Raw genomic sequence first — 19,235 nt, 5'->3', positions numbered from 1 at the left:
CTGCTTATTGCTTTGATAAGGAGACATTAAGGAAGGTTCAAGAATGCTAGCTGGGTAACAGCTGCTTCTGTTTTTTTAATATACAGTAAAGTTTCCATGCCCTCCAACAAGGCCGTACAGATGTAGAAACAACAGGGTTTGTCTGCGACCTGAGCAGATTTGCAATGAGGTCGATGACTGTGGTGATAACTCGGATGAAGATCACTGCGGTAGGTGATATTACCTTTCAAGGCATTCAGATCAAAGAAAACAACTTGAAGGCAAACTTTGTTACAGAGATCTGCTTGTCCTTCAGTAAAGCTTAACTGGAGGTTAGTAGATCAGAATTTGAAATTGAAAGAAATTAAGCTTGAAATAACTTCCAGTTGCTTACTGCTTCATGGTCATTCCCATTTATATGTGTCTAAAATAATCTAAGAGTCTTAAATACTGATTTATTTTTCTCTTACTAATTTGTAATTCTATAGATAAAATCACATATAAACCAAGACCATGCAAAAAAGATGAGTTTGCTTGTAATGATAAGAAATGTATTCCAATGGAGCTACAGTGCGATTGGTTTGATGACTGTGGAGATGGTTCAGATGAGCAAGACTGCAAAATAAGTGAGTTTGGCTGACAAGATACGTTTTTGGGATTGTAGCAGAAAAGAAATAATTAACTGAGACTTTCATCCATGCAAAACCTACTCAACAACACAGAAGTTAATTAAAGTTGGGGTTTTGTAGTTAAGAGTTAATTCTATTAGACATACCACAAGAGGAAGGCAAATTTTATAGCAATTCAGGCTGTAGTAGTTTTTAGAATAGTTCTTGAGTTTTTCAAGTAGTTTAGCTATAAGTTGATTGTATTTTATCTTATATTTGCAACAAAATAAATTTTAGTATTAAATTCTTGATGTGAAATGAAGTATCTCAATTAAATACTGTCGATTTATATGCATATGGAGGTAGATACTGTAATGTCATATATTTGTTTAAAATTTCCCTGATACTCTTGTAATAGAAAGATAAATTTGTTTTTTGCTGTTGTTATTTTAGATCTCATTTTTAACAGTTTGAGCAAATCTATCAGCGGCTTTTTAGACATTTTGTTTATGTTTAGGTGTCGCTGAATATACATGTGAAGATAATGTGAATCCTTGTGGAGATGATGCATACTGTAATCAAACAAAAACATCCCTGTTGTGTCAGTGTAAACCTGGATTTCAGAGAAACAAGAGGAATAGACAATGTGAAGGTACAGATCTTTTCCATCATCCTTTGCTGTAAAATATTAAAAGTCAACTGCATAGTCAATTTTCTATGCTGGAGAAGGAGATACATATCACATACTTGTTCTGCAGAGTAAAAACTATTTCACAGCTAGGGGATTAAGAAATCAAGAAAAGAAACTGAAAGGTTTTACAGGATGTAGGTTTATGCATTTTACCGGGAGAGGTTATCAAAGATTAAGATTGGTTGCATATGTCAAAAGGTTCAGGTCAGACTATTAAATGATTTTATGATTTAAGGGGTAAATGGGTGATTTAAGGCCTAGTAGATTATTTAACTGAGCAGTTGGCATTGGTGTTTAAGTTGGTATATGTCAATACTTTGAGGTGCTTAAAATAATGAAGATGCATAAAACAAAATTGAAATGAAAATAAATAGATTGAAAGTAAAATTCCTTAAAAAATGTAGTCTTAATATATACGATGCCACACTGGTCAGAAAAAAAGACATAGTTGTTATAATGAAAGAGTTGATCAGAAGGATCAGATCAATCTACCTTCCCAAAGAATGGGTTGTGAATTCATTTTCTTACTGGTGAGCAGTAACTTACAGAAAAAGTGGAGATCACTTCAGTGGGACTATCAAAGTGAATATACACTTGCATACAGAAACTTCATTGTTTGGCTCTTAAGCAAAAGGTATACACAGGAACTTTTCCGGGAAGGAATAATCATGTAGTTTTGACTGTACCAGAGGTAGTTATGTTGGAAATAATTGTAACAGACATTCTCCAAGCTGATTTCAAGCTCTAATGATAATAGGTTGATATAGGAAGGATGGAGAAATAAGCTAAAAAATCTTTGTCAGGTATGTTGATTGCAGCAGGAATGACATTACTGATAATTGCAGAAGGCTTCTTTTTACTGTTGCAACATATACCAATGCTTATGAGTTCCTTTTGTTCATCTGCTTTGTTCCATGATTTTCCAAACATGTTACATACTAATGTATTAAACTATAGGTATATAAATTACAATTCTCTTCCTCATAGATATCAATGAGTGTATGGTATTTGGTGCCTGCTCCCAACACTGCAATAATATTAAGGGGTCATACAAATGTGCATGCGAGAAAAATTATAAGGAGAGGAATAACAGCTGCATAGCAAAAGGTAAGGCTATAAAAATCAAAATAGAGACACAGTACTAAATCATTTCTTATGTACATGGTTGGTAACACTAATGTGTTGCATATAGAATTTATTTTTAGATAAATATTTCTTGAGTGGTGCACAGAAATAGTTTTCAAAATCACTCAGATTTACCTTTCATTTCGGTAAGCAATAAATTCTTATCACTTCCATGTAAATGAACATACTTAATATGAAAGTCCATCTCCAACTCCAGCTTCCTCTATTTACAAAGATATACACAAATAAGAAAAACAGCGATTATATATTAGCAAGCATGTAAGCGTTCTGGTGAAGCATTAGAAGTGTGAGAGGAGAATCAGCTCTTTCATAGAATCATGTTTTAGAACTTCAGGTATAAATTAAGTAGTATTTGGAGTTAACATGTTTTGCTTTGTCTTGTTGAGAAATCTCATACAAGTCATTTAAGTGGAGTTTTTCTAAGTATAGTCACGTAAGAATATACTCCCCATATAAATCAGCTGCCTAGATCATGGTCCAGTGCAGGTAAAGAAATATGCACACATAGATGGTATTTGTCTTTCATAAGGCAGAGGTATTGCGCAAAATGGAGGTAACTGTGTAACTTTTAAATAGTTTTAGAAATGAAACCAGCAATAATCCATCTGCCTGAGTGAAGTTAACATAATCTTTATGGATCTGTATCTGAATAACTGAAAGTATGATTGTAGCATCTCACCTGCAATTTAGTGAGATTTTGGTGTGAATTTGACTTACACCTACACTTGGAGTCTTCAGTGCAGAATGAGTGTTGAAGTTACGAGGTGTGGCTCCTTATATATGTCTGTGCATAACTGGTGCACAGCTATGAGCGGTACCCGATCTGAACCCTATGGCCAATAAGCACATTGTGGACATACATGCTAGAACCATAACAGATTGTATCATGTTAATTCCAGTCTTCCGTTCTTTGTAGCACACCAGTCAGTAATGCAGGTACACCTGTGCTGGGTAGTTACATGGTGATAGTCAGGTTTCTTACGTGCTTTGTTCACATTTTCTTAAGCAAACATGCTATGGGAAGATCATATTAACGAGTCATTAGTAATTTTCTCTATATCTAACAGGGACTCTATCAGGTTTTAGTATCATTGCCTATTACTGAAGATGCAGTCAGGTTATGACGAGGGAACAAACAAGGTTGCTAACTGAGGATAGTGGCTTGTTATTATAGAAACACAGACATAATTCTGAGGGCTTATAATTTAAAAATCTGGGAATCATTATCCTACATCTGAATTTTTCACAAACTTCGTTTCCATTGTAATAAAGTTAATGTTTCCCTCTTTCCCTCATTGATACTTGCTTTAATGGAACTCCTTTTTGTTATTGTATTTAGCAGGAGTGAGGGAACATGATTTTTGATATTTCATGCTCATAAGGAGGAACTGTGTTGGGAAGACATTATTATAAGTTGATGCTCTATGGATAAATGTGATATAAATTAGAAAACTAAAAAATTGCAAATGCATTCTAATGTACCCAGCAAATTTGAAACTTTCTCAAAGCTTAATGAATAGATATCAGAGAGTGTTTTCTTATGAATAACATACTTTACAACATCTGAATCAAGACAGTAACTAGGTATCCATAAATACCACCCATTCACAGGTATCCGTAAATATTCACTCTGAAGTGAGGAGGTATAAGACACAATTAAACACATTCTGTAGCAGCTTTCATCCAGTTTGCTCATGTTGCAGTCAATTTCAAAACTTCACTGCCTTCGCTAAAGATTGGATCATACCGTTTCTAATTTCCAATTAAGCAATTTAAAATAATGCTTATTGGCAACTTTGTGTTCCTTTAATATATACTATTAGGACCCTCTAGACACAACATGCATATAAAAATATGTAGTGATTCCTGTAGGCTTAATGCATAATATCCCCTATTTTTCTATACTGCTTCAAGTGTTCAAATTCTTATATTACATATTCCTTAAAATACAGTCTTAGGTGTCACAGTGTGAGCTTGGAGAGCATTGAGGTAATTTATATTGGTATCAGAGTATGAAGAGTTGTATTTATTGCCCAGAGTGTGAGTGTTTTTGCAGTCTTCAACAATCAGAAAATAATTTTAACATAAGAAATTATAGCAGATAAACACCAAAAAGCTACTTGAGTGAAAAACACTGATTTTGCATTAGTTGACATTTACCTTATTTTTGTTTCATTATAATAATCCCTAGGCTCTGAAGATCAAGTTCTCTATGTTGCTAATGACACTGACATCCTGGGTTTTGCATATCCATTCAACTACAGTGATGTTCATCAGCAAATATCACATATTGAACATAATTCAAGGATAACTGGAATGGATGCATATTTTCAAGGGGACATGATTGTTTGGAGTACTCAATTTAATCCAGGAGGGATTTTCTACAGAAAACTTCACGACAGAGAGAGAAGGCAAAGTAGCAGTGGCTTGATAGTAAGTGATCAAAATCAAAGATACATGATACCAATGTCTTTTGATTTACTTTTCTGTTCCGGTTGTCTATAATAACATGTGCTGATTTAGTAAATTAAAATGCCTATCTGCAAATGATTTTATTCAAATGGTATATATGTCTACTAATGCCTTTCCATTGAAGACTGACAGACTTGGTCGAGTCTCTAAGAGAACACAACTATAGTATTTTAAAAAGTTTCTACAGAGAAATAACCAGTATGTTAGAGGCTTGCAAAGACTGTATACCATCAAGATTTTTTATTTTAGGAGAGAAAAGAGAGGTTATAATAGACGCATATAAGCAACACATGGTTTAAAGAAAGGCATGAGTTTCAAATAATTAGAAAACAGAAAATGTAGATAGGCCAAAGACAAGCTTGATTTCTATAGTGACCATATAAACAATAATATTGGCAAAGCTCTGACAAACATTTAAAAATTAGAACAATAAATATTTATTCCTTTATATGTTGAACTGCGCAGCATCTTCTTTTGAATAAGCATAAATGTAATTTTGCTCTTTACAACAGAAATGTGGATTTTTATAACCTAGGGTGATTTCAAGTGGTCTTTACTTGAAAAGAAAATAAATGCAGATTCATACTAATTTGGCCTAATATATTTCTACAAAATTCTCAAGGAAGCATTAGTGCTGAACTGAAGACAACAGTGTGATCTTTACATTGGTGTTTCTATAATGCTGCGAATTTAGATTTTTATTTTTTCTTTATTAAATGTGATGGCAGAGGAGAGTTTTTAGTTTTTTCTTGACCAGTAATAATCAGGTTTGAAATAACACCTGTCTGGCTGTTTCCTTAAACTTAGGAGAGGTAACATCACATGAATGCTTTTATATACCCAGTAGTATCAACAGCACTAGCAACAAGTAGACTAATCTTTCATCTGTCATTCAACCCTTACACATCTGGAACCACTTCTAAGCACCTTTCATCCAAGGATATTTCCTTTGCAAACGAATGACATTCCTGACCTTTGATGCCAGCAGGGCAAAAAGCCTCAGGATGTAGGCACCAATGGACACTGAAGGTACCTTGTGTCTGCGATGGCATATATATGGGAAGAGGAGTTAAAAACTAACACTTCCACCTGCCCAGCAGAAGAGGGTCTGGATTTTATTGACAGAAAGTGTCTGTAAAGTAGATCTAAAGTGGAAAATTATTCCTAGCATTTCTAGTAGGTCAGGTATGTCATTGGAGTTTTGGGGAAAGATACCTTGAGAACCTAAGTATGTGTTGAAGATGTGGAGTAATTCTACTATGAGGTTTTTCTCATTTCAATGTGGCAGATACCTGTGCCTAAGAAATCCTGATAGACACATCTCTGTATTGAGGTCATTATTAGAAAATACCGAACTTGTAAAGTCTTGTGAAATTAAAGTGTCAGGGAGTTTTGTTGTTACTTTTTTTTTTTTTTTTTGGTTAATATGCAGATGCCTTCTGCAAGGATAAGTGTAGTCTGCTGACCCACAACCTTTCTAATGGATCTACACTTTCTTACAGGTCCATAAAATTGAACATAAGCTTCCTTGAGACTTCTTCATAGTCCAGAGGTTGAAATTTTCATAGCTGATTTGACTTTGTCTCCCTGTTTAAACTGATAAAGATACCATGTTCTTAGAATTACTCGTTTTTCTGAAATACTGAAATACTTTTTCCTTTTCATATCTCTGTTTCACCATTATGCAAGAATACTTTCTAGTCACTTCCTCTTAATTCAAAATTATTGAAAAAATTATGTTTTTCTTTATACACAATTTTCCCCTGTCTCTTCAGTGCAGGTAGGTGCTCATGAAGGTGCTTGATCCAAGCCATACAAAGCTTTTTTACAACTCTGTATGTGGAAAATGCACAGACTGTATCTGCACATTTCATTTATATTTGTGAAGCATTTACTTCTCATTGTGCTGAACTATTCAGAATATTTTTCCCAGCATTATCTCATTAGTACTCAAATATTTTTGCCTTATATATAACTGATCAGTAGGTTAATTGGTTTTATAGTGTTGCTTTAATATTGTCACTTAAATTTGGCTTTGAAAAGCTTGAGAATTCCTTAATTTTAACCCAAGTTTTTTAATGGATAAGTTTTCAAAGGTTATAATATAACTTTTACATCTAGACTTTGATATGTAAATCAGGACAGTAAACTTGAACAAAGTCACCTGCATTTTCAGGTAATTACATTAATGCAAAAATCCATCTCAACTGAAATTGCTCCATGGAATTAGCATATCAAGAGCCCTCCTCAGAGAATAGCTTTAAGTATCTCTTGTATTTTTCTGTGAAAAGGGGTTTAAGCTTGGTACAAATTAAAGCATTAAAGGAAACAGTAAATATCAACTCTTCGGAGTTTATTGGCAGATGCATTCCAATCAAGCTAAGATGGTGTAACTGAATTGGTGATAACGGGTGCAGCTGTTTACTGGCATAATCCTTGGAGAGAGATGTCTACGTTATCTGAGGTGAATATTCAACAGAGACTGACTTGCCACTTAGACTCAAGTACTGTTTTTCATGAAAGAGGACACAAAGCTGAACATTAAAATAATTGTACCATATAACAGAAAGAAAAACATAGGTTTTGTAACGTATCCAGTCAGTACATTAGCAGCTTGCTCCAGCCCCGCTGTTCTGAGAGCTGAACAAGGACCCTTAACCACTCTTGTGATATAGGCATGTAGATACTCCCAGGGTTTGCCCCAGGGCCCAGTGAAATTCAGTGCTTCGCTCTGAATGGAAACAATTTCTAGACTGTTTTCTCTAAATAGCATTAATTTATGGTTTTACCTCAAAGCTATAGCTCGGTATGGATGACGTTTATGTAGTTAGGAGACCCTCTCTTTCTGGAATCTGCTGGTTGGGATTTTTAAATGATCCTACTTACGTAATACAAATGGTGGTTTGGTGAAGCATTGCACCTACTGGGCTGCTCATCTGTCGAGGAAGATTTTCTGTTTCAACGAGTAAAAGTCTATAAACGTTTTCTAGTATTATTGTTCCTCATTTATTTTTACTGCTCTAATAATATATCATTAGATAATGTTTTATTTTTAATGAAGGTATTTTAAGCAACAATGAATCATTGGTTTACTTAATTCCACAGCAATGCCATACCAAAAACATCTGTAAATAGAGAAAATAGTGTTCACATGTGCGTATGATGTAAATTAAATCTGTAATTTAGTCTTCCTGTGTTAAAAAGCTAAGCATTGCAAGGTGATGGGTTCCTGCTGCATGCATAACACGTTTTCTCTAGTCAAACTCAACTTTAGGGGTTGAAAGTTTTTCTGTAATCTACCATTATATCAAAATGGTTTCCAAATTCAAGCTATTACTGCAGCTTCTTTTTTTTTCCCCTTTGTTTTTCTTTTTTTTCTTTTTCTTTTTTTTTAAATTCTTTACCTTTAAAACAGGTTTTATGATAGGCAGCAGTTCTGATCAAAAGTCGTAAAGCTGACATGGTCTGTAGTTGTGCAGAGACTACCATAATATAAAAGGCGATTAGGCTTCAAACCCCAATTTTTCTAATAAGTTGTAGTACGTTATATTTAGCATCAAAGTGGGCTAAAATAACTGTAGAAAATATTAATGTGATTTTGTTTCTGTATTTTCATCCTTATTCTGTATGCAGAATCATTCTTCAAAATTAACATAATCCAAATAAGCTATTAGGTAAAAGCTCATTTACAGTAAGTAATTTTCCTAGACAGTATGAAAAGATGCCTAAGACATCAGAAATACGATGTAGCTAGGCTGAAACTTAATGAACACAACTGAGAATTACACAGCCGTAGCATCAGCTAGTGTTTTTTATTCTCTTCTTTTAATCTCCTACACCAGATGGCTGCTTTCCATTTCTTCTGGTTATCTCCTTATTCATTTGATCTTTAATATGCACCCCAGCATTACTGGAGTTTCACTTCTCCTGTGTAGCTGAGAAGAATGAGGAAGGGTCAGTGTTAGTAAGCAACCCAACCTTGTTCCAGAAGCTTTTTAAGATGTCCCTTTCTCTCATCTGCTTCTACTCCCAGCTTTTTGGGAATTCTCTCTCACTCTGCATGGTAACTCCCATCATGTGCTTACCAGGTTCCAAAAAAGCAGTCTTACTGTAAACAGCGGTTCTTGAACAGTTCAAAGAAAGGCAAGGGACTGTGCTGTCCATGATAGCTGCTCTCCTTTTAAAAGAATATTTGGTTCCAGCCTTGTAGGCCAGCGCCATAAACCCTTGCAGTCTCCAGAGTACTAACTAGAGATCTCCAGGTATGAGCAGCTTCTTGACACAGGTGCCTGAATATTACCCACAATTAAAAGGAGTTTGGATGAAAAATATAATGACGCTTATCTACAAATACCCACATTTGGGGTATCTTGTCCTTTACATGAATGTTGCTTGGATAATGTAACAAAGAAGAGAAGAGGTTGTTGCATGCAAATGCTACATTTCTTGAAAAAAATAGTTTATTTCTGTGGTATTTCTGGAAGCATGTGCTGGCAGTATCATTCTTTCATAACAAAGAATTAGGATACATTATTTTGTTTAACTTTAAAAAAATGGCTGTGACCCTGGTTTTAACGAGATACTGTTTTGTAAATGCAGTGATTGTTTTTGCTGCTTTAATACTAATCTAAATAGAAACTCAGGGTTCTGTATATCTTTAGAACATGCATTCTATGACATTTTTGCAGAATTAAAGGTTTATGAACGATGAGCTATCTAAATTCACCCTTGTGGTCCTATTATTTCACCTAGAGAATGAAATGACCTTTATTTTATGATGAAAATAGTCTACAAATGTCTTGTGGTATTACAGAACTCTGACATCTGAGGAAAACAAGTTATTTTAGGATTTTCTGTCCTGATTTTTAGTTACGTAGCTTAGTAGCATTCCATTACTGCATTTTTCAAGGAATAGGCATTTTTTGTTCATATTTTAACTTGACGTCATTATAGGTAAACAGGCCAATAATTGCTTATGTATTTAGCTCATGCAGGTCTTGAATTTTTTATGATATGCTGCATTCATGTTAGAAGTGGTTGGGTAGTCCTGTTTTACAGATTTTACTCCTCTTTGCAGTAATTCGAGTAAACTTTTGAGAAACATATTCATATATATCTCCTATTTGCAATATGAACTTCTATCCTTAGGACCATTTTTTAGCATCTAGGACTTAATGATAATTGTGAAATCATGCCAGAGGTACTACAGTTTATAATTTTCAAGTTATAATCAGCCAAGCCTCTTTTATATGTGAAGCTGAACATTCTACTAACTCTAGTTTTAATCGGTGGTGGAACACAGGAACAGTTAATAGCAAGGGAAGAGAAACATTTTAAAAATTTCCTTACAATTGCATACTCATATTGGTCAGAAAAGGGAGGTAATTTTACGCGGTTTTCTAAATGCAGTGATTTTATTTATCCTTGGCAGCCTGCTGAGCAGCTGGACCTCAGGATGGTCTCAAGCACCATTTTCAGTGAGGGCTTTGGGATGGGACATCGTATCATAGTTTTGCATGGAGTATAATAGCTGTATAATCTTAATTCTTCCTTTTCCTTTCCTTCTGAATTACCGTATGTAACATTTATTTGTTTCAGTATCAATAGTTCAAGTAGTTCATGCCTTTTTCTTAAAGTAGGTAGCCTTAGACTTGAGAAAATGGTTTTGAACCATTGACTTGTTCGTCTGCATTGAATAGGACTGTCAGCAGATCACTTAGATCTTATCTCCTACAGGTGGAATTTATGTCTTTCGAATGCAGTATTTTTAAATATTTCACCATATTAAACATAAAAGTTACTTAACTGTAAAAAGTTACATAAATCTGTGACTATGCAGCTACTGTGGAAGATAATTTCCATAAATCTAACATTAACATCTGTTCCTTTTAGTGTCCAGAATTCAAAAGACCTAGGGGCATTGCTGTTGACTGGGTTGCTGGAAATATCTACTGGACTGATCATTCCAGAATGCATTGGTTCAGCTACTATACGACTCATTGGACTAGTCTGAGATACTCCATCAATGTAGGTCAATTGAATGGACCTAACTGTACAAGACTCCTTACGAGCATGGCAGGAGAACCATATGCAATTGCTGTAAATCCTAAAAAGGGGTATGTATGTTTCAACATTACTCTGTTTTGGTAATTCAAACAAAAATGCAAAGTAGAGTAAGAGAAATAAAATGATGTCTACAAATGTCTGAACTTTTCTGAGTCATTTATTCCTCTGCTCAATTTACCTATGTGTAAATCAGGATCAGTTATCTCCCATCTTTCAGGCAGGTTGAAAGGCTCATAGTAATTTAATATCTGTGAAGCGTTTTGTGGTTCTGTTCAGGCACCCAGCTTATTTTTTGTGTTTAATACTTTTAGGATGATGTACTGGACAGTTATTGGGGATCGCTCTCACATAGAGGAATCATCTATGGATGGTACTCTGAGAAGAATATTGGTTCAAAAGAATTTACAAAGACCTACAGGTATACAGCTTATCCATTTTTCCTAATTACATGGTACTTGCTAACTCAGTATAGATTTGTTGGCTGAATTCCAGTTTCTCAGTTTGAAATAAATATATATACTTTTAAAAATATGTATTCTGGTTATTCTTATGCAGTTACTAATCAAATTCTTAGCTCTGTTTTCAAATGATACATCTTAATATGACTTAAACTTTTGTAACAGAGCTTAACATGATGTTTTGACAAAGCAGTACCAAAGGGCTATATATAATCAGTTAAAATATGTTTTGTTCAATAACACTGAACAAGCAAAATTAATTAAGGGAACACCAGTTATTGGTGAGAAACAGTTTTTAAGAATGCATGTGAAATCTCACAGCCTATTCTAGTTACTTTCCTGAATACACCGCAAAATAGTACAAAACAAGGTTTAGGTATTCAAAGAAGCAACAACTTCATTATCTCAGTATTTTACAGAACTGTTTTGAAGCTTGACAGTACATGTTGAGATCTTGTGAATTACCATTATGACTCCATTGGCAGGAGAAAAGTAATTTTTATGACAAAGGAAATGATAAATCCAGAATGAAATGTGTCTCTCTTAAATAGCAGCATCCTGTCTTGCAATCACAAATGATTTGTTCATGACCCATTTTCTCATGCAATATTTGATGTTTCTCCAGGCTTACAATGATAATTTGTTATTATTGCATTGCAAATTAGGGGTTGTCCAACTTTGGTACGCATATGTATTGAACCATAAGCTTCTTTCAAGAGGATGCTATCTGAATATCTAAGTGTCTCAGAAGCTGCCACTATGACAGCAACAAGTAATAATATTTTAACAGACTGTTAAATCCCATGCTAAGGTGGCCTTACGGTGTTGCATATGCAAATTACATTCATCCCTTAAAGGAAACACTCTGTTGACATGATTAGGTTGAAATATAGCAACTTAAGAAATTTCATATGTGATAAGGAAAGCTTTGAGGAGAGGAAGCTTATGCTCCTTAGGTAAGTAAGAAGCACAATAGTAATAATAATAAAAAGTACATAGTCAGTAGTAAATAAGGTAAGAAGCTTCTGATTATTCAGACTGAAAGATGACAGAATTTTATGTTTATCAGACTTGTTATATTCTTTGCTGAACTTCCTATATAAAACATTCTGAATGTATCAGGTATACAAATCATCAGATTTAGTTCTAATTGCTATAATTGTGCTTTTTTGTCTCTTTATTATCAGTCTGGTTGATTGCCAAGGTTATATCCTATGGAGCCAGTCACCACTTCCCTGGTCATTAAAGGGCATTTAAGACACACACACCCTTTTTTTTTGGCCATCAGTATTGGATTAGTGAATTTATTGAATTTTTTAGGTAGTAAGAGTATCAAACTTAGCTGAAAATGCAAGTATTTACTTCTTTCCTGACCAGAAACAGAACTGCAAGAGCTTTTCTTTGTAAGATTTTCCTTGATATATTTTATATAGAAAAGTTTCTTATAAACATTTAACCAGACCTCTGTCTCCTTACAAGGATGAATAAAATGAAAATTAATAAAATTAGCAGAATTACCAAAAATGAGCATACATTGCAAAGAGAGAATTTCACATATGCCTTACCACAGTATTGCATTTTCCTGCATCTGCTGCCTGAAAACACTTTTGTGGCATCCTTCTGTGCTTTTCTTCCTTTACTTCATGGTAGAAAGTAGACATTTATGGAGTCTTTTGTATTTCTGTCAGATATTTCACACGGATCCATGTCTTTGTAGAGGGAATGCAAAGAAAGAGTCCGTGCCTTTAATATTTCCTCCCAAATGAGACTTTACTACGATTGTTTAGGTGAAGTTTTTACTAAACATCTGTGTTCCACTGCTCTTAAATTTATTACTAAATTAGCCTTTCCTATTTCAAGTAAGAGAGAGTGAGAGTTTGAGCACTTGGGCTTGACTTCACAGGATTTACATAACAATGACTTTCACAGGAGTGCTGTATAAGTACTTTTTTACATTGTGTTATCTCTGGTACTGTGAAGGATACATTGAGAGTGTTATTTATTTATTATTTGTTATTTAACTATTCTTATTAGAATGCAAAGAATAATTTAAAGCTGGAGAGTGGGGACTGCTTCTAAAATATTCCCCCTTACAGGTACCATGGATCACACAGAGTTGACACACTGTGATTATCTTTTACCAGAAATGATTCTCTTTAGCTGTATGCTGCCTGAATACCCGTGTTTCTTTTAAAGAGTGGGGTTTTTTAATGGAGTTGCAAATGTAAACATATTTCACTGCTCCTTGTGTCAGACTTCCTCCACTTCCTCTCATCTACCTGTACCTGATTAATTTATGACCTTAAGAGGAGTATTTTTCCTGCTATGTATAATTTCTTTTGGTGTCTTTTTTTCTGACTTACCTACTTACATAAATAGGAAGAAAAATACTTTTTCCCAATCTTATTAAAAATACACTACAACTTTGGAAGCTCAGAATTACGTTAAGGTTCAAATATTTTTTTCAGGCTGAAGCTTTTGACGTGACCGAAAATGGCATATTAATCATTTAATCATTCTCTATGAAACATGGACTGCTTGATTTAACTGTTTAGTTACTGCCTAGAGGCTGGGGAGTCACAATGTTACCTATCTTTTATTCTCATTTGTGCTCTCAATCACTCACTCCTGTGCTTTCTTTTCATATATATATGCAAATATATACATCTGTCAGTATTGCTGTTTAAGTCTTGCAGCACTAATGTAATTAAAATAATCTGAGTTTTAATTCTGTAATAATTACTGCATGTGAAGTATTGGTGATAAAGAATGCAATTATATACTTGTGGAAGCACTATAGGTTAGGAAGACTCTGTGAAATCTGAATGCCTTGTTTTTAACGCGTGGTCACACTCGTGCTACTGCTTAGAAATCTATTGACATAACAAATTTTTGTTGGTAGAACAAATTACAGGATTAGATTCTATATTTAATTCCCACCTGGTATATATCCCTACCTGCTGAGCATAATGGGTTTCAAAAGGTACTGACCTTGGAAGAGTAAGTTAAAGAAAGTAAAAAACCACAGTTGCCTCAAGGGGAAGGTTTAAGCGGAAGGTGTTAATATTTTATTCTCCTTGGTTTTCAGTCATGTTTTTCCATTGTCATGATATTTTTGTTCACAAGAATATGAATGATATAAAAATGTACAGTTACATAAAAATATTATTTTTTTTTCAGGTTTTATATACCTGTTTGAACTTTATTTTCTTTGTAGGTCTCGTAGTTGATCAGTTCAGTCAGCGTTTGTTCTGGGCTGATTTTGAATTATCTGTTATTGGCAGTGTTCTTTTTGATGGTTCTGATTCAGTTGTGTCTGTGAGCACTAAACAAGGTATGGAGAGCTTTTATATAACATGATTTCTATTTTATTTTATTTGGCTGAAGTTTCACTATTCAGAGAAACTATCTAAGCAAAAACCAATGATTATTACATAACATTCATTGCTTTTGTTAGATAATACTTCAGATATCTAAACAAATAAATATTTAAGATAATTTTAGCTTTAAGATAATCTGATAAATTTACTTTAAGGGAACAAAGATTTAGCAGTATGTGGAAATCTTCAAGTTTGTTATCTAATCATTACCTTAGGTATTATCAAATAACACTGTGATTAATTTTTATGCTTGGCCTCACTTGGACTTACATAGAACCTTGACGAGTTAGAAATTAGAGCTGTCTGCATTGCACAGGAATTGTATAGTTTATAGAACAGTTGACCTGAATCAGTTCTGGAAAAAATAATGGGTTTGGCTTTCAGGTCAGTAAGTAATCACAGAATACTGCTAACAGAATGTGAATGAGGAAAGTTCCTTTCATAAGAAAAGAGATTCTGGTTAAGCAAACTTTGTTTTTATAGAATTGCATGTTGGCTTTTTAACAATTTGGTAATATATGTAACAATTTATGAAATCTGAGTAGAAAAGAGAGGGAACACATTAAAAAAAATTAAAAATTTAAAGCAGGCTTTTTGGGAGGATTGCTTAGTGGGCAGTTGGCAGTGGAGTTTCATCAGGATGGTATTACATCTCATGCTGAGTGTTTTAACCAGTGGTCTGGAATTCACCAGGGGGTTCTGGAAGATACTAGGAAAAATCTCCTATAATCCAAATTGAGCAGGACCAGATTTAAATAATCTTATTCTGGTTTAATAGCATTTTATTTCACAACTTGGATCAATATACATGGAAACAGTCATCTCAAGAAGGATCACTTTGAGTGTAGGGATCCAACTACAACCTCCTGTACCACTGAACCGTACCATGCAGATGCCCGATGAGATTTTAGAAGACAGTAACTCCTCCGCATAACTTTGCTTGCACCTCCTTTGGTTATAGTATTTTGTGGTGGCTAGGCTGTAATCTATCACAAAATACATACTTGGTGCTTGTTCTCAGTGCTTGTGGCTGGTACAAAGACTGACAGTATCTTAGATTGTGTTTTAATGTGTCTCAATAGTCATTTGTATTTTAAGAATAAATGTGAGGTTATTCTTCAAGGGAAAAGAAAAGATGCAAGAGTGCTACAGAATAGAAGGCATGTAAGTTTATGACGTTCAAAATATTGTATAGTGTGGAAGGGCTATACTACACTGTGCTAAGTGCAGCAAATTTGGGATTTATAAATGGGAAAGTGGAATGTAGAGGCTTTGTTGCTTTCATACGTAGCATTTAATACTGAAATACAAGATCACTAAAGCAATGTTACCTTTTCTCTCCTGTTGACATTTGTAACAACTACAGAAAAAATAGAGAGATAGGACCGAAGGAAAATTGGGAGAGTTTAGAAATTGCTTTGCAATGAGACTAAAAACTTCAACCCATTTAATTAAACAAGCATAAAATAATGAATTAGATTCATAAATGTTTTTATTGGAATAAAATACTGAGTGCCAAGTATTGACAGAGTGGAAAAACAGTAGGAACAAATAAAGGCTGATAATTAAAACTAAATAAATACAAGCAAAATATAAAACCATTTTTATGGTAATTGGACATAATAGTAGGAACAAGGTATCACAAGGAATGAGGCTCTGTTTCTTTATGGCTTCAAATCAAGAAGAGCTGCATCTCTGGCAAAGAAGTTTTAGTCCGAAGCTATTGCCTTGTTACATGGGTAAATGTGTGAAATTCTACGGCCAGTTGTGCATAGGAAATCTGACTATGTGATCTAATTGGCACTCGTAGCTCATAAAAATGAGGAATTGGTAGAGTCTTAACATTTTATTTTTCATTAATTTTCTGTAATTATGAATTAAAATAAGTGTAGTATGAAAGCTAGCATTTCAAATATGTTAAGAAGGAGCTGAAGAAATGTTTTGTCAGAATAGTTTCTTTTAGGTACAGCAAAATAGTCTGTTTCTTCCTTATCCCATACTTCTAGTTAAAGTGTTGTACCTAAGTATGGTCTAATTAGCTAGCTGTTACTGTAGGGTTTCCCTACCTTTCAATAATCAACCAGTTTCTGAGGCTGAATTCTGTGGAAAGCTAATAGAAAGCTCGAGATTTTAGTTGAATGTGGGAAGAGTTCCTTTTAAGAAGATTACCTTTTTTTAAAGGCAATCTTTGTGGATACAAAACAAGCTGACTGAATAATAATGTGTTTAGGTGGTAATTGCAGTAATGCAATTGAAGTTGTTATTAAAACAAAAATGATTATTATTTGAATGTGAATATGTATTTGTATTTATTATTCATTTTTATTTAAGGTTTACTGCATCCACATAGAATTGACATTTTTGAGGATTACATATATGGAGCAGGTCCTAAAAATGGTGCATTTAGAGTACACAAATTTGGCAGGAGCCTTGTAGAATATCTAAGTGTGGATGTTGATAAAGCAAAAAGTGCCTTGATTTTTCATCGCTACAAACAAATGGACTGTGAGTAAGCATAATTACTTTAAGCTCAATATTGCGCAAGTTCGCTTCAGAGGGGAAAAAAAAGTAACCAAGCTATATAAATATAAAACAGAGCCTGATTGTACAAACTGAAAATAGATTTAGTCATATTCCCTTATATAAGTTTGATTTAGATTTTTTGATGCATTCTCTCATTTGAAAGGACATTGGACAAATGCTTGCCTTGTGTACCTACACTGTAAATGAGGTATAAAAAGATTAGAAGGGACCTGAATACAAATACCTCTAGGCACAACCAGATGAGGTTTTTTACTGCATATTACCAATACATTTATTGTTACTGGAATAAATTCTATCCTAGTGTGAGTCTTGCACTGCCATTTGAATGAGTGTGTTTACTGGCTTCAGGCTGTTGATATGCTGGGAACTGGAAGTGTATCAGAATTGTTATATCTGATTATTTATTTTTTCCTAGTGCTAGAACACAGTGTAATTCTAAAAAAAAAAAAAAAAAAATCAATATTTTTAATATTTTGTCTTTTTAAACAGTGCCTAATCCATGCTTGGACCTGACATGTGAATTCATTTGTTTACTCAACCCTTCTGGTGCAACATGTGCTTGTCCAGAAGGAAAATCATTGGTGAATGGAACATGCATTGATCAGAGCCTCTTAGGTAGGTATTGAAAACAGCATGAGAACCAGAAAATAAACAACTAGTCAGTTTTTGTCATTGCAGAAGGCTAGGCTGTCTGTGAATCAAGAGGTTTGTGATGTTGTTCGGTATACATATTACTTATCTGAAATGGAAATGAAATATGTAGAAGCAAAATCCCTGATTCAAAAAAACTGTTTATATTCACCAAAATGAAAAACGAGCTTTCAGCTGAACTGATACAAGGTGATATTTAAGAGTGAATGTGTATATATATTGACCAAAAGAAGTTTGAAAAGCTGCAAAGCGCTTTGGATTCCAAATTAAACATTAGCCAATTAAACATAGCATTTTTAGGAGAAAAAAATAACCTTAAAGACCATCAAGAAACACCTCTGCTTAGACTGCAGCAATAGTCAAAAGGCTTTAAGAGCAACGTAGCAAATAATAATGACTTCAAAGTAACAGGCAAAAAAGAAAAAAGCAACTGGAATATTTTTATCTAAAATTATGTCTTTCGGTAACATCTATGATGACTAATATCAAGACACAGGAAAACAGACTTCATGGTAAAAGAGCTACTAAGTTCTTGCTATATTTTAGGGGAAAAAAAGTCCGTCTTTTCCATAGAAAAAAGATTATTAAGTACTCTAAAACTATTCCCACTCTAATTGAGGCCAAACATAAGGTGGTCAGACTGCTGGAATGAATTCTTAGCCAGCTTGAATTTTAAAAGATTCTAAAAATCGTAGAATAGGATTTCTTATGGGTATGAGAAGTCAGAATATATTAGGATGTTTTTCTAATGTTTAATTCCAGGCTCAGAAGCGTAAGTGATACGTATTTTGCTGAGATCCTCAGTACTTAAAATGCTCAATTTAGCAATTAAATTAATTTACCTGAAATGTCATCATTCTGTGGAGAAAATCTCACGTATTTGTACTGCCTAGTCTTTAAATATTGAATTAACACAACTGTGTTGTAGTGGTTTATGATGTGGTATTAATAAAGCTATCCTGTCTAGCAGCATTTCTCTTTCTGTATCAAGAAATTTAAGAATAATTTAGAGAGTAAAGCAATATTAGAAAACTTGTCCTAGATAACAAACCCCTTCATGTTTTTTGCTTATGTAGGAGTACGTTGTACGCAATGCGTTTACAATACCAACTTTTGTATGTACTACACCATGCTCTAGCAAAAATACAGTAAATGAGAGCTTTATTACTGTACACCCTTGCCTGAATACCTATGAATGTGTATTTATACAACAGTTATACAACTATAAAGTAGCTTACAG

The 19,235-nt window shown here is 34.0% G+C and overlaps 1 protein-coding gene across 1 annotated transcript in view; it reads left to right on the top strand.

The window, feature by feature from the left end:
* LRP1B (low density lipoprotein receptor-related protein 1B) overlaps positions 1-19,235 on the top strand; it is a 582,545-nt gene that overhangs the window by 516,846 nt on the left and 46,464 nt on the right. Inside the window, exons 73-82 of the mRNA XM_010575228.1 lie at positions 87-209; positions 468-605; positions 1,105-1,239; positions 2,266-2,385; positions 4,616-4,857; positions 10,789-11,012; positions 11,274-11,380; positions 14,638-14,754; positions 17,132-17,305; positions 17,834-17,959. Of these exons, the coding sequence (XP_010573530.1) occupies positions 87-209; positions 468-605; positions 1,105-1,239; positions 2,266-2,385; positions 4,616-4,857; positions 10,789-11,012; positions 11,274-11,380; positions 14,638-14,754; positions 17,132-17,305; positions 17,834-17,959 (1,506 nt within the window). The remainder of the gene's footprint in view (positions 1-86; positions 210-467; positions 606-1,104; positions 1,240-2,265; positions 2,386-4,615; positions 4,858-10,788; positions 11,013-11,273; positions 11,381-14,637; positions 14,755-17,131; positions 17,306-17,833; positions 17,960-19,235) is intronic.

The sequence above is a fragment of the Haliaeetus leucocephalus genome, unplaced genomic scaffold, assembly GCF_000737465.1.
Source record: "Haliaeetus leucocephalus isolate CR32 unplaced genomic scaffold, Haliaeetus_leucocephalus-4.0 Scaffold451, whole genome shotgun sequence".
In the NCBI taxonomy this organism is placed as follows: domain Eukaryota; kingdom Metazoa; phylum Chordata; class Aves; order Accipitriformes; family Accipitridae; genus Haliaeetus; species Haliaeetus leucocephalus.
This window is presented reverse-complemented; position numbering and strand designations above follow the sequence as displayed.